The 17347-nt window shown below is 35.2% G+C and overlaps 1 protein-coding gene across 4 annotated transcripts in view; it reads right to left on the reverse strand.

Annotated features, from left to right (window-relative positions):
* The window catches only part of EXOC2 (exocyst complex component 2), a 124923-nt gene that overhangs the window by 49648 nt on the left and 57928 nt on the right, over positions 1-17347 (reverse strand). For all 4 annotated transcript variants that reach the window (XM_051799511.1, XM_051799508.1, XM_051799509.1 and 1 more), the window contains 5 exons: positions 11798-11923; positions 8159-8283; positions 4857-4925; positions 4431-4588; positions 1194-1315 (listed from right to left, as the gene is read on the reverse strand). In XM_051799511.1, coding sequence (XP_051655471.1) covers positions 1194-1315; positions 4431-4588; positions 4857-4925; positions 8159-8283; positions 11798-11923 — 600 coding nt within the window. The remainder of the gene's footprint in view (positions 1-1193; positions 1316-4430; positions 4589-4856; positions 4926-8158; positions 8284-11797; positions 11924-17347) is intronic.

Raw genomic sequence — 17347 nt, forward strand, 5'->3', positions numbered from 1 at the left:
CTCATGTCACAATTAAAAAAAAAAATCTTTTTCACCCTCTATGACGAAAAAACAAACAATTGACCTCAATTGTGCTAAGAAAAAAATAGGCAAAACAGATTTTCTCATCGTTTAAGTGAAATCTGAAATAGTGGTAATACTTTTCAAACAGAGTTTTACGGAGGTAAGACAACATATGTACTTGTTTGGCTAGCTAGCTTAATATTAATAGAGAAAAATAATGTTAATAGTGAAATAGGGTTTAACAAGACAATTAAGAGCCAAGAATACAATTCATATCAGTACTATATCAAATAAACTACAGAGGCCTAATGATTTCTCGTCACCACAAGTTTAAAAATTTGCTTAATATAGCCACCTATGCTTGGCACATTTAAACTTTGAGTAAAACTCTTTGCATCATGTCAGCCTAAAAAATCATCATATGTTAAAGATTAAAAAGTGATTAAATTGTAAGATTAAAAAAGCCCCAAATTTTTTAGCATTGAGAGTGATTAGTCTTTTGGAAAAAAAACAACCAAAACCCCGCTAAGTGAATCAGTAGATCAATCTGTCCTTATTTTAAGAGAGACATTTATTTCTGAAAGATTTATTTAATCCAAATTTAAGTTTCAGAGTTGAATACAAGATGGCAAGATGAATGGTCTCTGATGGCATAGAGTCACATGAGATTTAGACAATGTGTTACTGGCCTTCACTATCCAGACATTTATGGTAAAATTGTGTACACAGCAGGAAGCCCTGGGGACTACAATGTTAGTAAAAAGCGTTGGAAAACACACAACTAAAATACTTCATAAAGGGCTGTGGATTGGGGTGTTTTTTGTCCTTGAGAGTGGGTCACTGCTCATTTAATTCTTCACGTTATAGAAAAACTGGAAAAAAAAATAATTATATTTCTAATATGGAAAAACTGCATTATGAGATAAATCACTTGCACTGTAGAACTGTCTCAACCCAAAGGAAACAAGTCTAACCTACTCTATTCATCAGACCAAGAGAGGAAAAGACTTCTATTTATGGCAGAAAAATGAAATATTTGAGTAACTCTTGTGAGATATTACAGAACTCAGAGGAGTCCACTGCCACTACAATATATGTAACAAAGATGGTTATTTTTCAGAATGTGATTTGGCCTAATCAAAGACAAAAAAGAATGACAGTAAGCAAAGAGACTTGCAGCCTTCTATTACCTTCTGCTGTGTGTTGTAAGGTCACTATAATGCAACGTACACGAAGGTCCAAAATAAGATCTTGGATGATCTGAAGCATATCATTGGGTATCTCGAGTGCAGTAAGACTCTCAGAACTAAGCCTGAAAGCAAATAAAAATAGAAGTATAAATGTGCAGGGTTTTTAAAGCTGATATAACTACATTAAATTTTTTAGAGATTTTCTGTGTATGTAAATATAATAGCTCCATCCTCAGTGTATCTTTGAAAACTAATTACACCATTCTGAGAAGATCGATTTTTTACTTAATTCAAACAACTGCAAATGAAGATTTAATTTTCTCTAGCATTACAATAATGTCATCACAGCAACAGGCCAACTTCTACTCTCTTCTTGTTTCACCGCTTGCCCTTCTGCATCCATCTCTTGTCCTATGATCCAAGAATAATCCTTTTGGAGCAGAAGTAGGTTTTTTTTGCTGTTTTTAGGTTAATGCCTAGATCAAACACAAGATCCACAACATGGTTTTTGAGATATTTTTTACCTGCATGGCAAAAGTAGAAGTGATTAAGCTGTCATAAATGGTGCTGTGGCTATGCATCAGATCGCTAAGAGTATAGACATTTAAGGAGACAAAATATAGCTATTACATCATGTGCAGAGTGAATTCATTCACTGTTTTGCTTCCAACTCTGACCAGGTACAAATCATCTGCTACTATAGGTGAGAATGGAGACATTATTTTCTGTTTTTTCCTTTTAGAAATAGCAACTGCTTGCAAGAAATAGCATTTCAGCTTTCTAATAAAAGGCTGAAGTTGTGCTAAGACTCAGAGGCACAAAGTGAGGTTAAGCACTTTTATCCAACTCCTGGATATTTGAGCAATTCAAAGGCAGACGTTGTTTGCCCTACTCCTAACACCGAGCAAAGCACAGGTAATAGAAAGTGCCAAAGAGGAGGAATACGAAGGCACAAGCAAGCAAGTGGAACATTTCCAACCATCCACCTGTAGGCTCCAGTTCCATACTCCTGGTGTTGGGCATAAACCATCAAAACCCCAATATTAATCAGACTGCTCTCCGCTCAGCACAACTACTGAATTAGCAGATTAAAACGATGTGTACTATCTCAGCCAGTCAGGATACACAGAATGTAAAGATCCATCTGTGAGAAATTCAAGCTACTTTAGACTGAACAGAAGTCCTGTACTTTAGAGTTGATTCCATTTCTTAAGGAGCACACAGCTGTCATATGCCTAAGATCATCTTTTTCCTCATATAATTCACCCTAACACACACATACCTTTTATATTTTTATAGTAAGGCAAAAGTGTTGCCAACAATGGCTCACTTGATCACATAGTCCATGTGATCTGGAACCTGTTTATACTGGGTTAAGACAGAATAGGGTACAACAGAAAGACTGTGCTACCACCCCACTTTAAGCTGTGTGATACATGCATATGACCAAAAAAATAAAGATAACACAGATATAATGACAACTCCTTGTTATATAACATTGTGAGTTTTATCATTCTTAAATACAAGCAGAAAACAGTAAATCATTTGTGAGATGACATAAAAGAGTAAAATTCTATTATGTGCTTCATCATGACTTTAAGTTACAAACCATGAAAATAAGACAAGCTATTACATAACTTTGCAACAAACAGAGGTTTTATGCATTGTGTAGATTTTTCTTGGGAACAGCCCACCTTCATCACTGGTGCGAGCCACAAGAATTTATCAGATTGTCAAAGCATGGGGGCTTGAAAATAAAAGTACTTGCAACACTTGCATAAACTTCTGACCTGGTCATCACCCTATAATGGTATATTTAATTTCTCTTCTCCAGACTGCCCCCTTTTCTTCTCTACTTTTGATTGCTTTGCAGTAAAGTCTAGTTCACTTTACTAAAGTGCCATCACAGGCATCAGTAAGAACATGAGGTGGGGAAAAGAGTGGGAGGGAGAAGAGGATTTCCCCAGCTCTCAGTTCAGTTGTTCATTACCAGGGCAGTGCCCGGAAAGCAAAAGGAGATTCTCTGAAAGAGAGCCTTCATATACCCTATAACCTCAGCATGGATCTTATCTCAGATGGCAAAAGCACAACTAACCTTTAGAGAATCTGTTGGTTACATTTCCAAGCCAATATTACAGATGTGCAAGTGCTAAATTCTAGAATTTTATAATTTGAGTGAAACTGGATTGCTTCTCATAAAGGGGCAACACTGCCCTTTATATCTTTTCATCAAATATCAAGTCAGTTCCTTGTTAAATCAGAAGCTTTCCATAAAACTTAGTCAGAATAACAAATTTCACATGGAATTTTTTTTTCTAAATGAGTACAGTACAGATAATGTGACAACAGACTTTGAGAAAGTGTTAAACAGACTTAACAACAAGTATATATCACTGTTAGGTCCATCTGCACTAAGTATATCTATAAGTGGCTATACCCCTTTCTTCATCTGTGCTTTGCTTGTTACCTGCTTTGAAAACTCTACATAAAAAGCACAGTATCATATGCAGATATTACTCAAGTTTACAAAAGATAATGACAGTTCTTGTAGCCCCCTTAGACAAATGGAAGCAAATTCTGCATATTAGTGCGATATTTCTAATTAATGAGATGCATATTACTAATTTTATAAACAAATATAATGATAAGCAGAATGACATTATAAGCAGGAATATCACCTTCCATCAAACAACTGTAATGGTAAATTATGATCTAAGAATGATACAGTAGTCAGAAGCATGATATTTTCAACCATTTTTGCAAAGATGGGAAGATGTAGCAAATGAAGCAAATAATTGCTTTCTACCCTAAAGAATCAAATCCTGTTTTGTTCATTGAGTGTCTATGCTGTGCCAGGCAAATATTTTACTCCAACTTTTTCACCAGACACTAAGGGGAAAAAATGAATATACTGTTATGTAATAAAGCTATATCATAGAAGATGTCACAGATTATTCTGAGTTGGAATGGACTCTCAAAGATCATTCAGTCCAACTCTTAAGTGAATGGCCCATACACGGATCAAAGCCACAACCTTGGTATGATCATGAGACATCAGTAATTACACTTGTACACAGAATCCTAAATTTGCCATAAGAAATTTTTTTGCAATCCTATTTTTGAAAATGTTAACATTCTCACAACTCAGGGTATTTAACGCAATGAACAAAACATTTTGTCTCAAAACACACGTATTCCAGGAATAGCATGTTTTTGTAGGTCCACTGATTCATTTACCTTACAGTTTGGATGACATGCGTTAGCCACTGGCCAGAAAGTTCAGATTTCATCTCCCAGCCACCATACTGTCTTAATTCTCCTTCTCTGAGGCTGAATGGAAGCAAGGCTCCACGGATAAGTTTTACCAGAGAGTGCATCACTTCCTGAATCATTTTCTGCATCAGAAGATGGGAAAGAAAAAAAAATCAAGGAAAAAGCTCTACCAATATGCTTAAGCAGACATGTACTTGCTATACATAAGAGCTATGAACGCATGATTTACAGGTGATTACACATGGTACAGAGTATAGGAGAAGGAGGCATAAAGGCACACAAATGATTAAAGAAATCTGATTTTCAAGGTGGTGATACTAAAGTACCTTGCTATGAAGGACAACTGAAAGAAAGTAAGGCTCTCCCTGCCACATCTGCCCAACTACTTACCTTGAAATCATTTTGTCTTTGCCTAGCGTTTTTCTTTGATCTCTCCATTTGGCCAGATTTTTCAGCAGTCTTGTGAAAATGAGAAAATTGAAAAGTGTAAGTCTCTTATAACCACTGTTCAAATAATTCTGAAAAAGGGGGTTTCGAAGTGAAGAAGTGAAAACTGATGAGTTTATGATGCAATTATAAAAACTAACCCATGGCATTTCAATAAGCAAAGACTACATATATCTCAATAAACTCTACTTACTGTAGGTCAGAAAGCTAATGTTTAACTCTAAGGAACAATGTGTACTTAAGACAAAGTCAGAGACAAGCATAAGAATAGCTAAATACAAACTTCTTGAGGTCAAAATTTTGTCACCACAGTGCTAGAGAGAACTAAAGAATGTATAGTCCAATTGTGCATTAGGTTTATATAAAAAAACCTCTATTTTTTCAGCATGGAAGCTGACTAGAGAAAGACATCAATGTCAAGTATGAGATAATTTTTGGAATGAGGGTAATTTGGAATTGCAGGATGTGAGGGAGAGGGTTGAGGGGGGGTTTGTTTGGTTTTAGGAACAGTATTTTGTGGAAAATTCTCTTTAAATAATTCAATTACTTGTAAAAGAGTCTCTGCAAAATAAGTGACATCTTCACTGTCAGTCCTCTGAAAACAGAAGAATCTGAGTACACTTTGCATGAAAGTTACACTTGAAACAAAACATGCTTTGACTAGTAGTCTTCCGGTTTGTAGTTCTAGCCTTCTGTGGAATCTACTGAGCACACAGTAAATTACACTGACAAAGTTATTTCAAATACCAGGTTAAGTGCAGATACTGTGGAATTTTAGTTAGAAAATCTCCTGGTTTATGCTTGTACAGCAACATCTACTGGACAAGAAGTGCAACAACATGACAAGAGTGTTCTCAAAGGGAATCAGCTTGCTTTCAAGTAATTAATTTGAAATGCTATATTTTTCAAAATCCCTCTAAATTAAAGTACTTAAGATTTTTAAGGTAAAATAAATAATTTGAAGTGAACAAAAATTAGAGAAAAATAAAACTATTTAACAGTTTTGGAAAATACATAACTATGAAAATATTGTACTTTTAAGCTCTGAATTATATGGTTTCAGACAAGGAGAACAACATTCAAGCTATTGCTGCATATAATTCCCAATTCTTTCATCTAAAGCTTTAAAAAGAAAATAAGCTGTATTCCTTGAAACCTCAGATCGCAACTTAAAATTCACAGTCTTTTACAGCTGGATTTAACAGAACAATTCATAGATCTTTGATATCTTCTTTTTTCCTTAGTGGTTTTGCTGAAGACCAATCTTAAACCTTTCCTGCACAGACAGACCAAAACTATCTTGTGGTAAGATCAACGGTTACTCCTCACATATGTGATTTCACCTAAGAGTGATTCAAAGAACTCAACTTTTCAAACTGTTGAAATACCACATAATTTTTTAACTGACAATATTTTAAGTCATTTTTAACCTTTCAAAAGTAAAAAGAACAATTCCCCCCCAAAAAAACCCTACAAACTGAACAAGAGAAGATACATCTTGAAATTGATATATGGAGATTTTTCCCGTATTTTTAAAATGTCTTGAAGACTTGAATAAGCTAACTGAAATAATCCTCTATGCCATTTTTCACAGGATGCTTCTGAAAAAAAAAAAAAGTAGCAATCACCTCACTTCCTGAATAAATAGCAAGCAATGTAGTAAAAGAAATTTCTTCATGGACAATTAAAATCTCTACTATTTCTGATAGAAAAACATACAAATTTTCAGTCTTGAATTCAAGGTGATCACAGATAGTATTAGGTGTTCTAGAAGTCTCCTAGCTTATGCCACCCCCTTGTCTCACTCATCCTTAATTGACTGCGGCATGCAGAACACAAAGGAGGAATGAAGGATACGATCCCTTCTCTCTCCCCAAGAACTTGTGGGGTTTCTGTAAGGACCACGGGAGCAGAAGAAATCAAATGTATGGGGATTCATTTCTCAGCAGCTCAGAATTTGGCCCTAAGAAGAGGAAAACTACCTCTCTTGTTTTTTTTAGTACATTGAAACAATGTTTTGTTCAGGCATGACATAAGATCACTACATTTTCCACTTGTAGTCATTTTCATAAGCAGAATTTCTCAGCCTTGTTTACAGTTCAAGTCTGTTTTTCTAGAAATTGCTTTATTTTTCACTGTACACAGAAAAAAAAAAATCACAGGAACTTAACAGGTGAATTTGTAAAGTTCGGTTTTCAATTGTCTGTCAAATAAAAAGGTTGTCACTTCCCTTACGAAATTATTTTTGTGAAAGTCAACAGTACTAAGGTTTATTCTTGATTCTACTTCCTTCACTGAACATTAGGTGTAAACGCTGTATCTTTCTTTTATCATGTAAAATGAGGATCACAAATAGAATCGATTTCACTGGAGCTATAACGCACTGTAAAATGTGTTCATATAAAGGGCTATAAATAGTGGCATTAAATAGAACGAATGCTTGATACGTTAATTCTTTAGTTAAAGAAATGGAAAACGAGAACATAAGCTTCCAAATGTCCTTTTTCCAAGGCTTTTGTTTCATTTTCTACTAAAGCTGCAAAGAATAATAGATATATTATGGCTGCAGTTCTGTTTGTAGTAGAATACTGTATGCATAATGATTTAAGAACTGAAATAGTGTGTATATAAAAATGGCATGTGTCATGAATCATTACTTTTGTTTTTCCCCTGCTTCTTGGATTATCAAGATTATATTTACGTGATTTAGAACAACCAGATAACCGGAGCAAGAAGGACTAGAAGCACAGGTGATTGCAGCTGACTGCACTTCCAAACTGGACTCTCTCTAGTGTGTCTGTGAATACTACTCTGGGCCTTGGTCATTTTGCAACCCTGGTCTCCAAGCTACCCTCACTTCCAAACACTTAAAACTCAAGAAATGAGTACTCCTTTTCCAAAGAAAGGAAACAATATTTTTCTGTATGACTCTGTCTTTTACGAATCTCTATCTTTCATGCAATGTGCTATTTCTTCAGATCACCAATGAAGGGCCAGCTATGAGTAAGAGGTGACAGTACAGAGATATAGAGTCCAGCAACTAGAACACAGACAAACACAAAGACACACTCATACAACCCCCACCGTCAGAATTTGTAGTAATTCCACTGTATGCCTACATTCTTTTAAAAATAAAAATAAAAACCTCTTATTAAATTGTCTTCTTCCAGTGAAATATAATACTTCAAACATAATTATTACAGACCTTTGTTACTTAAAACTCATTTATATAGAAGAGTCCATACCTCACTAAATAAACTTCCATTCACATAAGAAATCCAGAGCTTCCAGAAGTTGGGCAGCTGACTTACAACGAGTTTTGTCAACTTCTCAACAAATATAACTTGCTGAGGAGCTTTGTATCGCCAAGCTAAAAAGGGGAGAGGAGATGTAAAAAGCAACATTAAAAATTTTACAAATAATAACAATGTGTTTTTAGCTTGCTGCTGCTTTGTATTACATGTGACTATAGAGTATATATAAAACTTTTCAGATAGAAAGGAAAAAATTTAAAGCCTAGTGCATATATGTGTACAAAATCTGTATACATACAAGCTCTTTCATCTCTTCTCACATGCTTACAACGTTTTAGCACTATGACAGTATATATAGAATGGGTTCTTTGCAGGGGTGTCTAAGGCAATTGACCTAACAATCCATCCAGTCTTTTGCCTTCAAACCATTCTAAAAAGTAAGGTTACATGAAAGCAATCAAGATATTAGAAAAGTTTCAAATGAAATGTTGGCAACAGGTAACTTTTCCCAATTTCTTTTCCAGTGGGGTAAATGGAGATTGTGGGGGGAAAGAGGGTAAAGAGAAAGCTGAACAGTGGCAGAAGAAAAGCACTAATATACACATACATAAAAAAATAAAGTAAACTTTGTGAAATATTCTTCTATAACTATCTGTGATTACAATCATTTAACAAAATAGGCTATCAGCATAACAGTGATAAGAGACTTGTATTTCACCTCAAGAATTAGAATCTACTTTAGAACACCTGGAGAAAGAAATCACAGATTTAAAAAAAAAAACCACCAAAACAGCCCAAACCCCCACAAAACAAAATAAAAACACTTTAAAATGCCATGTTTATTGGTGTGAGGCTTTTTTGTGTATAAACTCGGGTCTTCTACAAATGATAAATTTAAAAATGTGGTATTATCCTACATAACTCTGTGGAAGTGCAGAAAAATGTTGCATGAAATAGCACTTTTTGTATTTACTTTGCTGGAGAATACTGCCTACAGAGAACAGGAATTCACCAGTTAGGCAAAAATAGCTCCACATTACATAACTAGCAGGCTTCACTAGAGCCTCACTATTTTATTGTGTTGGTAGACAGTCTTGAAGCTCCTTTAAGTACATCATGCCTTCAGCAGCATCCATTTGTCAAGATGCAGGTCAAATACTGGTCCATTTTTTCAGCGGAGAAATAAATGTCTGCACTACCCAAAATATTACTTTTTCTCATGGCCAAAAAATTAAGGCAATCTGGATTAGCATTTGAAAATAGTATCACAATGGAAGCCCAAAATTTGGAAAGAGGTTCTGACATAACTCAAGTGCAACTGTGCTGATTGAGATGCATCTGTTTAGGAAGCATGAACACTTCAAAGTTCAACTAGAAGAGCTCGTGGTGTGGACACAGATAAGATACTTTTGCCAGCTTGGTTTATGACTGTCAGAGAACTAGTCTAGACCCAGTGCAAGAAATACTATTATTAACATAAGCTGTGCCTATGTCAGGAAGCTGTGCCAACACTCCTATAGCAGCAGAGGCTCTGTAATGTCTACAAATCCCAAGTTCTAACCAAAAAATTTCTATTCCTTCAAGAAACCATTTCACCTTTGCCAAAAGCCAAAAGCTAACCCAAGGAACCAGGGATGTCTGATTGTAACTGGAAACATAGTGGCAAGATTTATTGCATCTTTGAAATTCTTTTCTCCTCCAGGAAGCACACTTTAGGCTTAGCCCCAAGCCTACAGAAAGCAGATACTTCCTAGGATAAGCTATTGCACATCATAACAAAAGGTTCTGGCCAGAAATTCAGGATTTTTTACTTTGCTGCTAGAGAAAGCTCCAATCTATATTAAAGCAAAAATTTACTTTAATTCCATTTATTCTATTATAATCTCTGCTATAACAACCTAAAGATGAAACTAGAGCTATTGTCTGTTGTTTACAAATTCTCATGAACATATGCTCAAGCAAGAGCTGAATGTTACATCCATGCTGCAGTTTTGAATTCATAGTAATTTCTTCTAACAATCTCTTGGACAACCACTGTCAAACACATTGGACAAAAAAACCCAAACACACCAAAACAGTCCAGAGATGCCATTCCTCAAATCTACTAAAAAAAAAAGATCCACAAGCGACCCAAAACCAGAGCACATCATGGCACATTTGGAATGGCAGCTCTTGCATAGGTATTGGTTGGTTTTCTTTGTCTCTGCACTCAGAGAAGAGCAAGGATGGCAGAGCTTCCAACTGCTCCTTCGCATGCATCAGTCATGTGCACCTAAGCACCAAGGAACTCAACTTGGAGGTAAATCATTCTAACTGTAGGGTCTTTGGGGTGAATTATTATAGTGCTCCAATCCTTACAGTTTTCCTTTGAATCTTCGTTTAAACTGGTGGCTACAGAATACACAAAACTTGCCGAAAACTTACCTTTACCAGTTTGTAAGAGATAATAGATCCATAACTAATACTCTAAAAGCAAAGGTAACTGATTGAAGCAGAATTTCCTGCCATACAAGTCTCTGCTCTTGCAAGAGAATTCAAACAAGTTAAAAATAAACTGGATTTTGGATTTGTTTGCTACATTAAGCGTGGCACGCATATTGTTAGTGGACGGTATTCAAAAACAACCAATAATTTACTGTTTTGCTTTGTAAGACTTGTTAATCAACTTCATTTGAGGCTTTGGGATGAGAAATGACAAGGGTAACAGTAAGACAGTAGTGTAATTATTCAGTATACAAGTATATTTTCATTGAAGAGTCTGTGTAATTCACTTTTTGAAAGACAATCATTCAACCACAAACTGTGACAATATAATTGTCTTGTATGTGCATGGCAGCACAAGAATGTAGAATTCTTATTATTCTTCATTCTACGTTCTTGAAAGATTCCTTTCCCTTCATTCCTCTTTTTGGAAGGAACTCCCACAACCATATTTATAGATGTTTTTTCAAGGAAGTTGACAGAACGGGGAGAGGAGTAACATCAAAGCAGACCAAACCCAGAAATTTCTTCATAAAAACTTGCTTTCTGTAAAACAGTACTTCAGTAAGAAATTATCTATTCTGTGAAAAACATGTTTTCTGTCTCCTGTGATGTCACCATTGAAAGACTCCTGAGATGAAGTTGTTTGGAAAGGGTGTTGAGGACACTTAAGACACATAAGGACTCAGATGGTTGTGGACAGACAGATTGCTTGAGTTTAGTCACACACTTTGTTTCCCTTTCTGGGTCTGGATAATTGGAGAGCCAGATATGTGAAGTCACATAAGGTGCAAATGCAAGGAGAACCATCTTAGCAAACATGCAAAAGGTATAAAACTAGCAAAAGGTAGTAGGCCATAGGTGGCTATGCATAAAAAAAAATAATTCTGGTTTTGTAGAAGAAAGACTTTTATTATTTTAACTACATTTCAAGAAGCAAATTTTGACTACGAATTGCTCTTTGCTTGCAAAAAACACAGAGGACCCCTTTAGTAAGCAACAGTAACATACGAGAAGAAAGACTTGTATTTGGTAACAAACTAAAACAAACACACAGGGTTTCTGGGTTTTTTTGTGGTTTTTTTGGCTACACCATACACTGGACACTGGGGTTGCAACTTTGATTTTTCAAATAAAACAGATGCCTACCATCATCACGGCCAGACTGAAAGCTGCTGCCCCTTTTCAGTGACGCAGTTTGACTGAGATGGCCAATTGGTGGTGGACGGACATCACTTTCCAGGTCTAACATGGGGCTGTGGAGCAATGAATTGCCTAGAGATAGGGGAAAAAAACCCCAGAAGTTAGAATAATTTTGCATATTAGTTGACATGAAATTGCATGCTGCATGTGGAATTCTAATTTAATTTACTGATGCAAAAGTTATCTTACAAAAACATTCTTAATCTTGACTGTTCACATATATTAACACAGTTCAATAATACTACTACTGATTCCTGTAGCAAAGCCAAAACCAAAAGTACCATGTGGAAAATACCATTCTTTGGTCTGTATGTTTCTGTGTTTTTAATTAGCTGATGAAAGTTATGGATAAATATGTATTTATGCATTAAGTGACACAGCCCATGCTTTTTTTCTGGTGTATGTTCTAAATACACTTTTCAACAGCAAAAGTTTCTTGTGTGTCCAGTTGAAGCAGTTAAAGGCAGAGTGTTCAACTCTTATTTAGCTGTTTGACCTCTACGGAGTTCAAGTATAAAGAATCCATCCATCATGAAGCAGATGAACTAATGGCACTGTATGTTTGCATGTGTCTGTAAAGCACCCCTTACTTATCTACAAACCCATAAAATATTTTCCAGTGTATCAAACAATTTTTTTTTCTTTGGGTGCCTCTCCATATGTAGGTCACTACTTGCAAGCCCTAAGCAATGATTTAATCTGATGGAGGTGGATACTTGGAGTCTAACATGCATTTTGGAAAAACAACCACATAAGAATAATGCTGCTTTATGCATTTCTCAAAATAGATACATTTCTGAAATTATCCATCAAAAATTATTTCAGCATTGCCCAACTGAGCTGTAACAACTAAATTTAAATTGATCACAATTCACAGAATTATACAACAGTCCAGGTTGTAAATAATCTCAGAAGATCATCTGGTCTAACCTTTCATGGGAAAGGGAACCAAGGTGAGATTATCTAGCACCCTGTGCAATTTCATCTTGAAAACCTCCAGTGATGGGAACTCTAAAACGTCCCTGGGGAGGTTACTTCAGTGATTGATTGTTCTCATGGCAAAAAAATCCTCTCTTATATTGAGATGAAACTACTCTGAAAATTCACACTAAATTTTGTAGTGAGAATCTTAGCATTTGAGTTTATATTGTTGATCTTTTCCAGCGATACCTACATTCATTTAAAATAATAGGAAGGCCACAGAGGAAGAGCACCAGCTGTAACACTGCAATACTCAGATTCAAGAGTAACACAAAGTAAAAAGGTCTCAAAGCACATTTATTTTAAATTTATGCTGGTGTCAGACTAGCATGGCTGAAAAGATATACCTAGTCATTTTACTTCAACAGCTGGGTCTTAAAGAGCAATACTAAGTATTGTGAAACTTATCACAAACTTCCAATAGGTGACAGTATTGGGTTTTAGTTCATTTTGAAAGAAGTTCTTCCTCCTACAAAGGCCTTTAAAGAAATGTCCTGTGGCCTTTCTCCATGGCATTGTCATTACCAAGATAACTGTTGGTTCCTCCATTCTTTTTATTACTGTTCATACTATAAGACACCTAAGTAAATAGATCCAATTTGCTACATTGTTCACAATTGTGATTGACACAATTAACTGACTTGGTGAACCCATCCTTTTTATCTTTAGGCTGTGTTATGATTCTAATGACTAACTCCTGCACCACTTATTAAACACAACTCATATTTATGATATCTTTAAAACTGATGAGTTTTCAGAACACAGAATCCACTGCAGTGATTCAAGTGTATTTTCCACTGTCACCACAGATAAGATCTACAGTGAGTTTTAACAAGAATTTGTGGAAAGACTTTTCCTTTTAAAAGAACTAAAAATACAAACTAATGAGAAATTAAAAAACTAAAGTTTTGCAGTAATTGACATCCATGAAAACAATCCAGCAACCTTACAGAATGAAGTAAAACCAAATCAACTTGATTCCTTTCCAGAGTAAAAAACCCACACATTCAATATCTTATAGAAATCCTACACAGAATAAAAAGAAAATTGTAGAAGACCCTCAGAAATTCAGTGTCTCTCATAGTTCATGGGCTTCCAAGAGCATTTGACTGAGATTCAACATATCCGCATTTTATTTGGGGGGTGGGAGGGGAGAAAGTATGCCAAGAAGACCAAGTCAGAATTGTCACAGGCATTGCTATTTAAAACATACATTATAAAAAACCCCAAACAAACAACAACAAAAACAAATAAAGAGTATAGCAATGTTATTTTCACAAAAATTATAACAAAAAAGTTAATCTCTCTGCATAGAATTTAAGTTCTCAGCTTTCAGACATCTTGATAATATGAGGAATGTCTTGTAAACAGATGGTCTCTAAAAATGACAGTGCCAATTAAACCTCAGAATTAAGAAAAACAGACACACTTACCAAAATATCTTAATACGAATTAGTTCAATTAAAACCATTTGCTCAAGGTATGTGAAAACTTGAAAATTCTATATTGCTGCTGATACACTAACCCCTTGCAGTCCAAATGATTTATGTATTCACCAGTAACAGAAAACATGTAAAGAACACTTTTCTTGTTCCACCAGAAAAACCACATCATCAGTTTGCAGGCGTACCAGGAAAAGAAAGTTTAACATGAACTAATTTCTTAATTGGTTGTCTAGCATTACAAGCAAGTACAACACAGCAGCAGGGAACTACAACAGCTCTTATACCCTCAGGACTAATAAACATCTGGACTACATTAGCGAAGCTGATCTTGCTTTCACCCTACCAGAAGATAGCGCTTAAAGACTGCACATCAATGCATAAATCTTGTAAAAAAAGTGAGAGTTAACTTACAAACAATTTTTCTTCTATCCCAACTTGTTCCCTCTCTGGAGCCAGCAGCTTAAATTTAGCAGCATAATGTAATACAATGAATTAACAGTAGTAGGGACTGTAGACAATAATATTTATAAACCTAAATAAACTAACCAAATAGTAATTTACTGCCCATTCACTATGTGATTTGTGTACTATTTTTACATTCCTAGATCCTGAATATAGGACAGCAACAATCTACAGTTTCAAGAAATTAACTTTTTACTGTGCTAAAAGGTTTTAAGAAGTATAAACAGCATGAACAAAGTATTCCTGGTAGATCTCTACTTTTAAATAATACACTGCATCTTTGAAGTTACAAAAGTAATTTTTTCCAAAATACAGCATCTACATGGAGTGTATATGTCAGTGACTCCAGTGCCAAGTATATATTTAACCAAGGAAACACAGGAAAAATAAATGTACTACATTTTCTTCTTCTACCAAACAGTCATCACAAACCATAAGTATAATTAATGCCTTATTACATTTAAAACTGTACATTCACAAGAAGATCAAATACAAAATTTTAAGGAGCTTAAAACTGCCTTAATTTTTTATTTTTTTTTTGAAAAAAGTACAGGTTTTCAACTTTTTGTACAGGTATTTTGAATGTGTACATTCAGACACTGCGTGAAATAAAAATATTTCAGCAGTTTTGTTCACATCTCTTCTGTTCTAGCACAGTAAGATCTCACCAAAATAAGGATCTAGAGAACAAAAAAAAAAGCACAATTCTTTTTGATGTTATTTATCTAATTTGTGTTTTCGTTTTCTATAAATCAAAAGTCACCTGTGCTGACTCCTAATTGCAGGCTTATCAGTACTGGAGTTACTAGAGGGTTCTACTGTTCCTACAGTACCTATAGCTCATGTACAAACCTTGACACCATTTTCTGGAATGTTACCTGCATGCTCTTTGCATGCAGCTGTTACAACCTCCATTAAAAAGATGACTAACATGAAATTTGCCTAAAATAAATTTTTCCATGATACGCAAACCAGTCAATGATATAAACTTTTAAAAGCTGCTTCATTTTCATATTGTTTAACTATTACTAAACTGAGAATAAAAATTGTTTTGCAATATCTGACGCTCCACAACTCTGCCTGTTTTTTTTCCCCTTGCAGTCTGGCAGGTGGAAGTTTTTCTCGTGGGAGTCACACGCCTCTTGAATCCCTTCTGTAACCCACCTCAGCCACTCTGCAATTCTGCCACTCCAGTGCATAATTATGTGACATTCAGTAAAGCTTTTTACAAAAGCTGCTAGTGATCAGGGGATAATATAGTGCCAGTACTTTCTGAAGTGACAAAGAAAATTTGTTAACAAGTGACCAACCTTAGGTTAAATGATTTTTCAGTGAGATTTTCCATGGTAATTCAAACATTTGTCATTACACAGACTTGCTCATATACACCATATATATGAGAAATATCAAACTAAAAAAAAAAAAGACCCTACAGATGTGCAACCAGGTGAATACAGTTACTGTATTTTCTCATCCATTATGTATCTTATAGTGAATTTTCTCACAGGCTACAATAGTGAGGGAAGGCTGATCTATAGCCTCCGGACTCTCTGAAGGGCGGCAGACTTCCTTACCAGCCTTAAACACCTTTGAACATTTTTTCCTGTGCACAGCGGGCCCTTGTCCTGTGCTACAGCCTGACCACCCACTGTTGCTTGCTGACCAAACACACAGTGCCTGGAGCCTGCACCGACACAACCAGGATAAGATTCCTTTCAAGGACACCACATTGAGCATTTCAATTTGTCTAGGCAAGAAATTAGGCAAGCAGGAGAAATTACTGAAAAATTAACCTGCTCAACAGATGAATGACTGCATTTTATTCTTTTTCTTGAGTACTTTTTCTTTCTAACATTACATTTTATAGGGATTTGACACTTCTAAGAGATCAAAAAGAAAATGGGTTGTTTTTCTAAAAAGAAAAAGACATGAGTGCAGAAGATTAAAATTGATGCACACAAAATATGTTTTTGGAATACATTTAAAAATTGATGCTTTTTTTTAAATCTTAAGGCTAGTCTTGATTATAGAAAACATATTTACAATGAAACTGTTTTCCAGTTTACCACAAAAAGGGTAATTGGGCATATCCATCCTAGTGGTGTTCTAAGTATTTAACAGCCTAAGGATAAGGCTTACTGTCTGTCCTTCAGGCCAAAAAATACTGAAGCAAGAGCCAAATACTTCAAGTTTAGCACATAAATAAAAATTATGTCATTTTACTAGCACTAGCTCCAGCGGACATTAAAATCATCAGCACCTTTCAAAACAACTCACTTCAACTTAATTGCCCAAATAAGGACTTAAAAGGCTAGGGTGGACATAAAAGTAAAATTCTGGCCACTGAAGAGCTTCACTTTACCTTCAGAAGATAAGAAGAGTTTCACTTTATGTTCAGTAATACTAACCTTTTAAATTTTGATTGTAAGCTACCTGTGCTGCTTTTTAATCACAGTATTTACTGTCTTTATAATACTTAAGTATTATTTAAAATAATATATAAAATACGAATGCCCCCTGCACTACTAATCAAGTCAGCTTCTACTAAAATTTCTAAATAGCACTAAAGTTACAAATATGGGTGGTAAAAGAGGAAAATGATTCCACT

This window comes from Manacus candei, unplaced genomic scaffold (assembly GCF_025592945.1).
Source record: "Manacus candei isolate 608988 ecotype Guabito, Panama unplaced genomic scaffold, ASM2559294v1 h1tg000049l, whole genome shotgun sequence".
NCBI lineage: Eukaryota > Metazoa > Chordata > Aves > Passeriformes > Pipridae > Manacus > Manacus candei.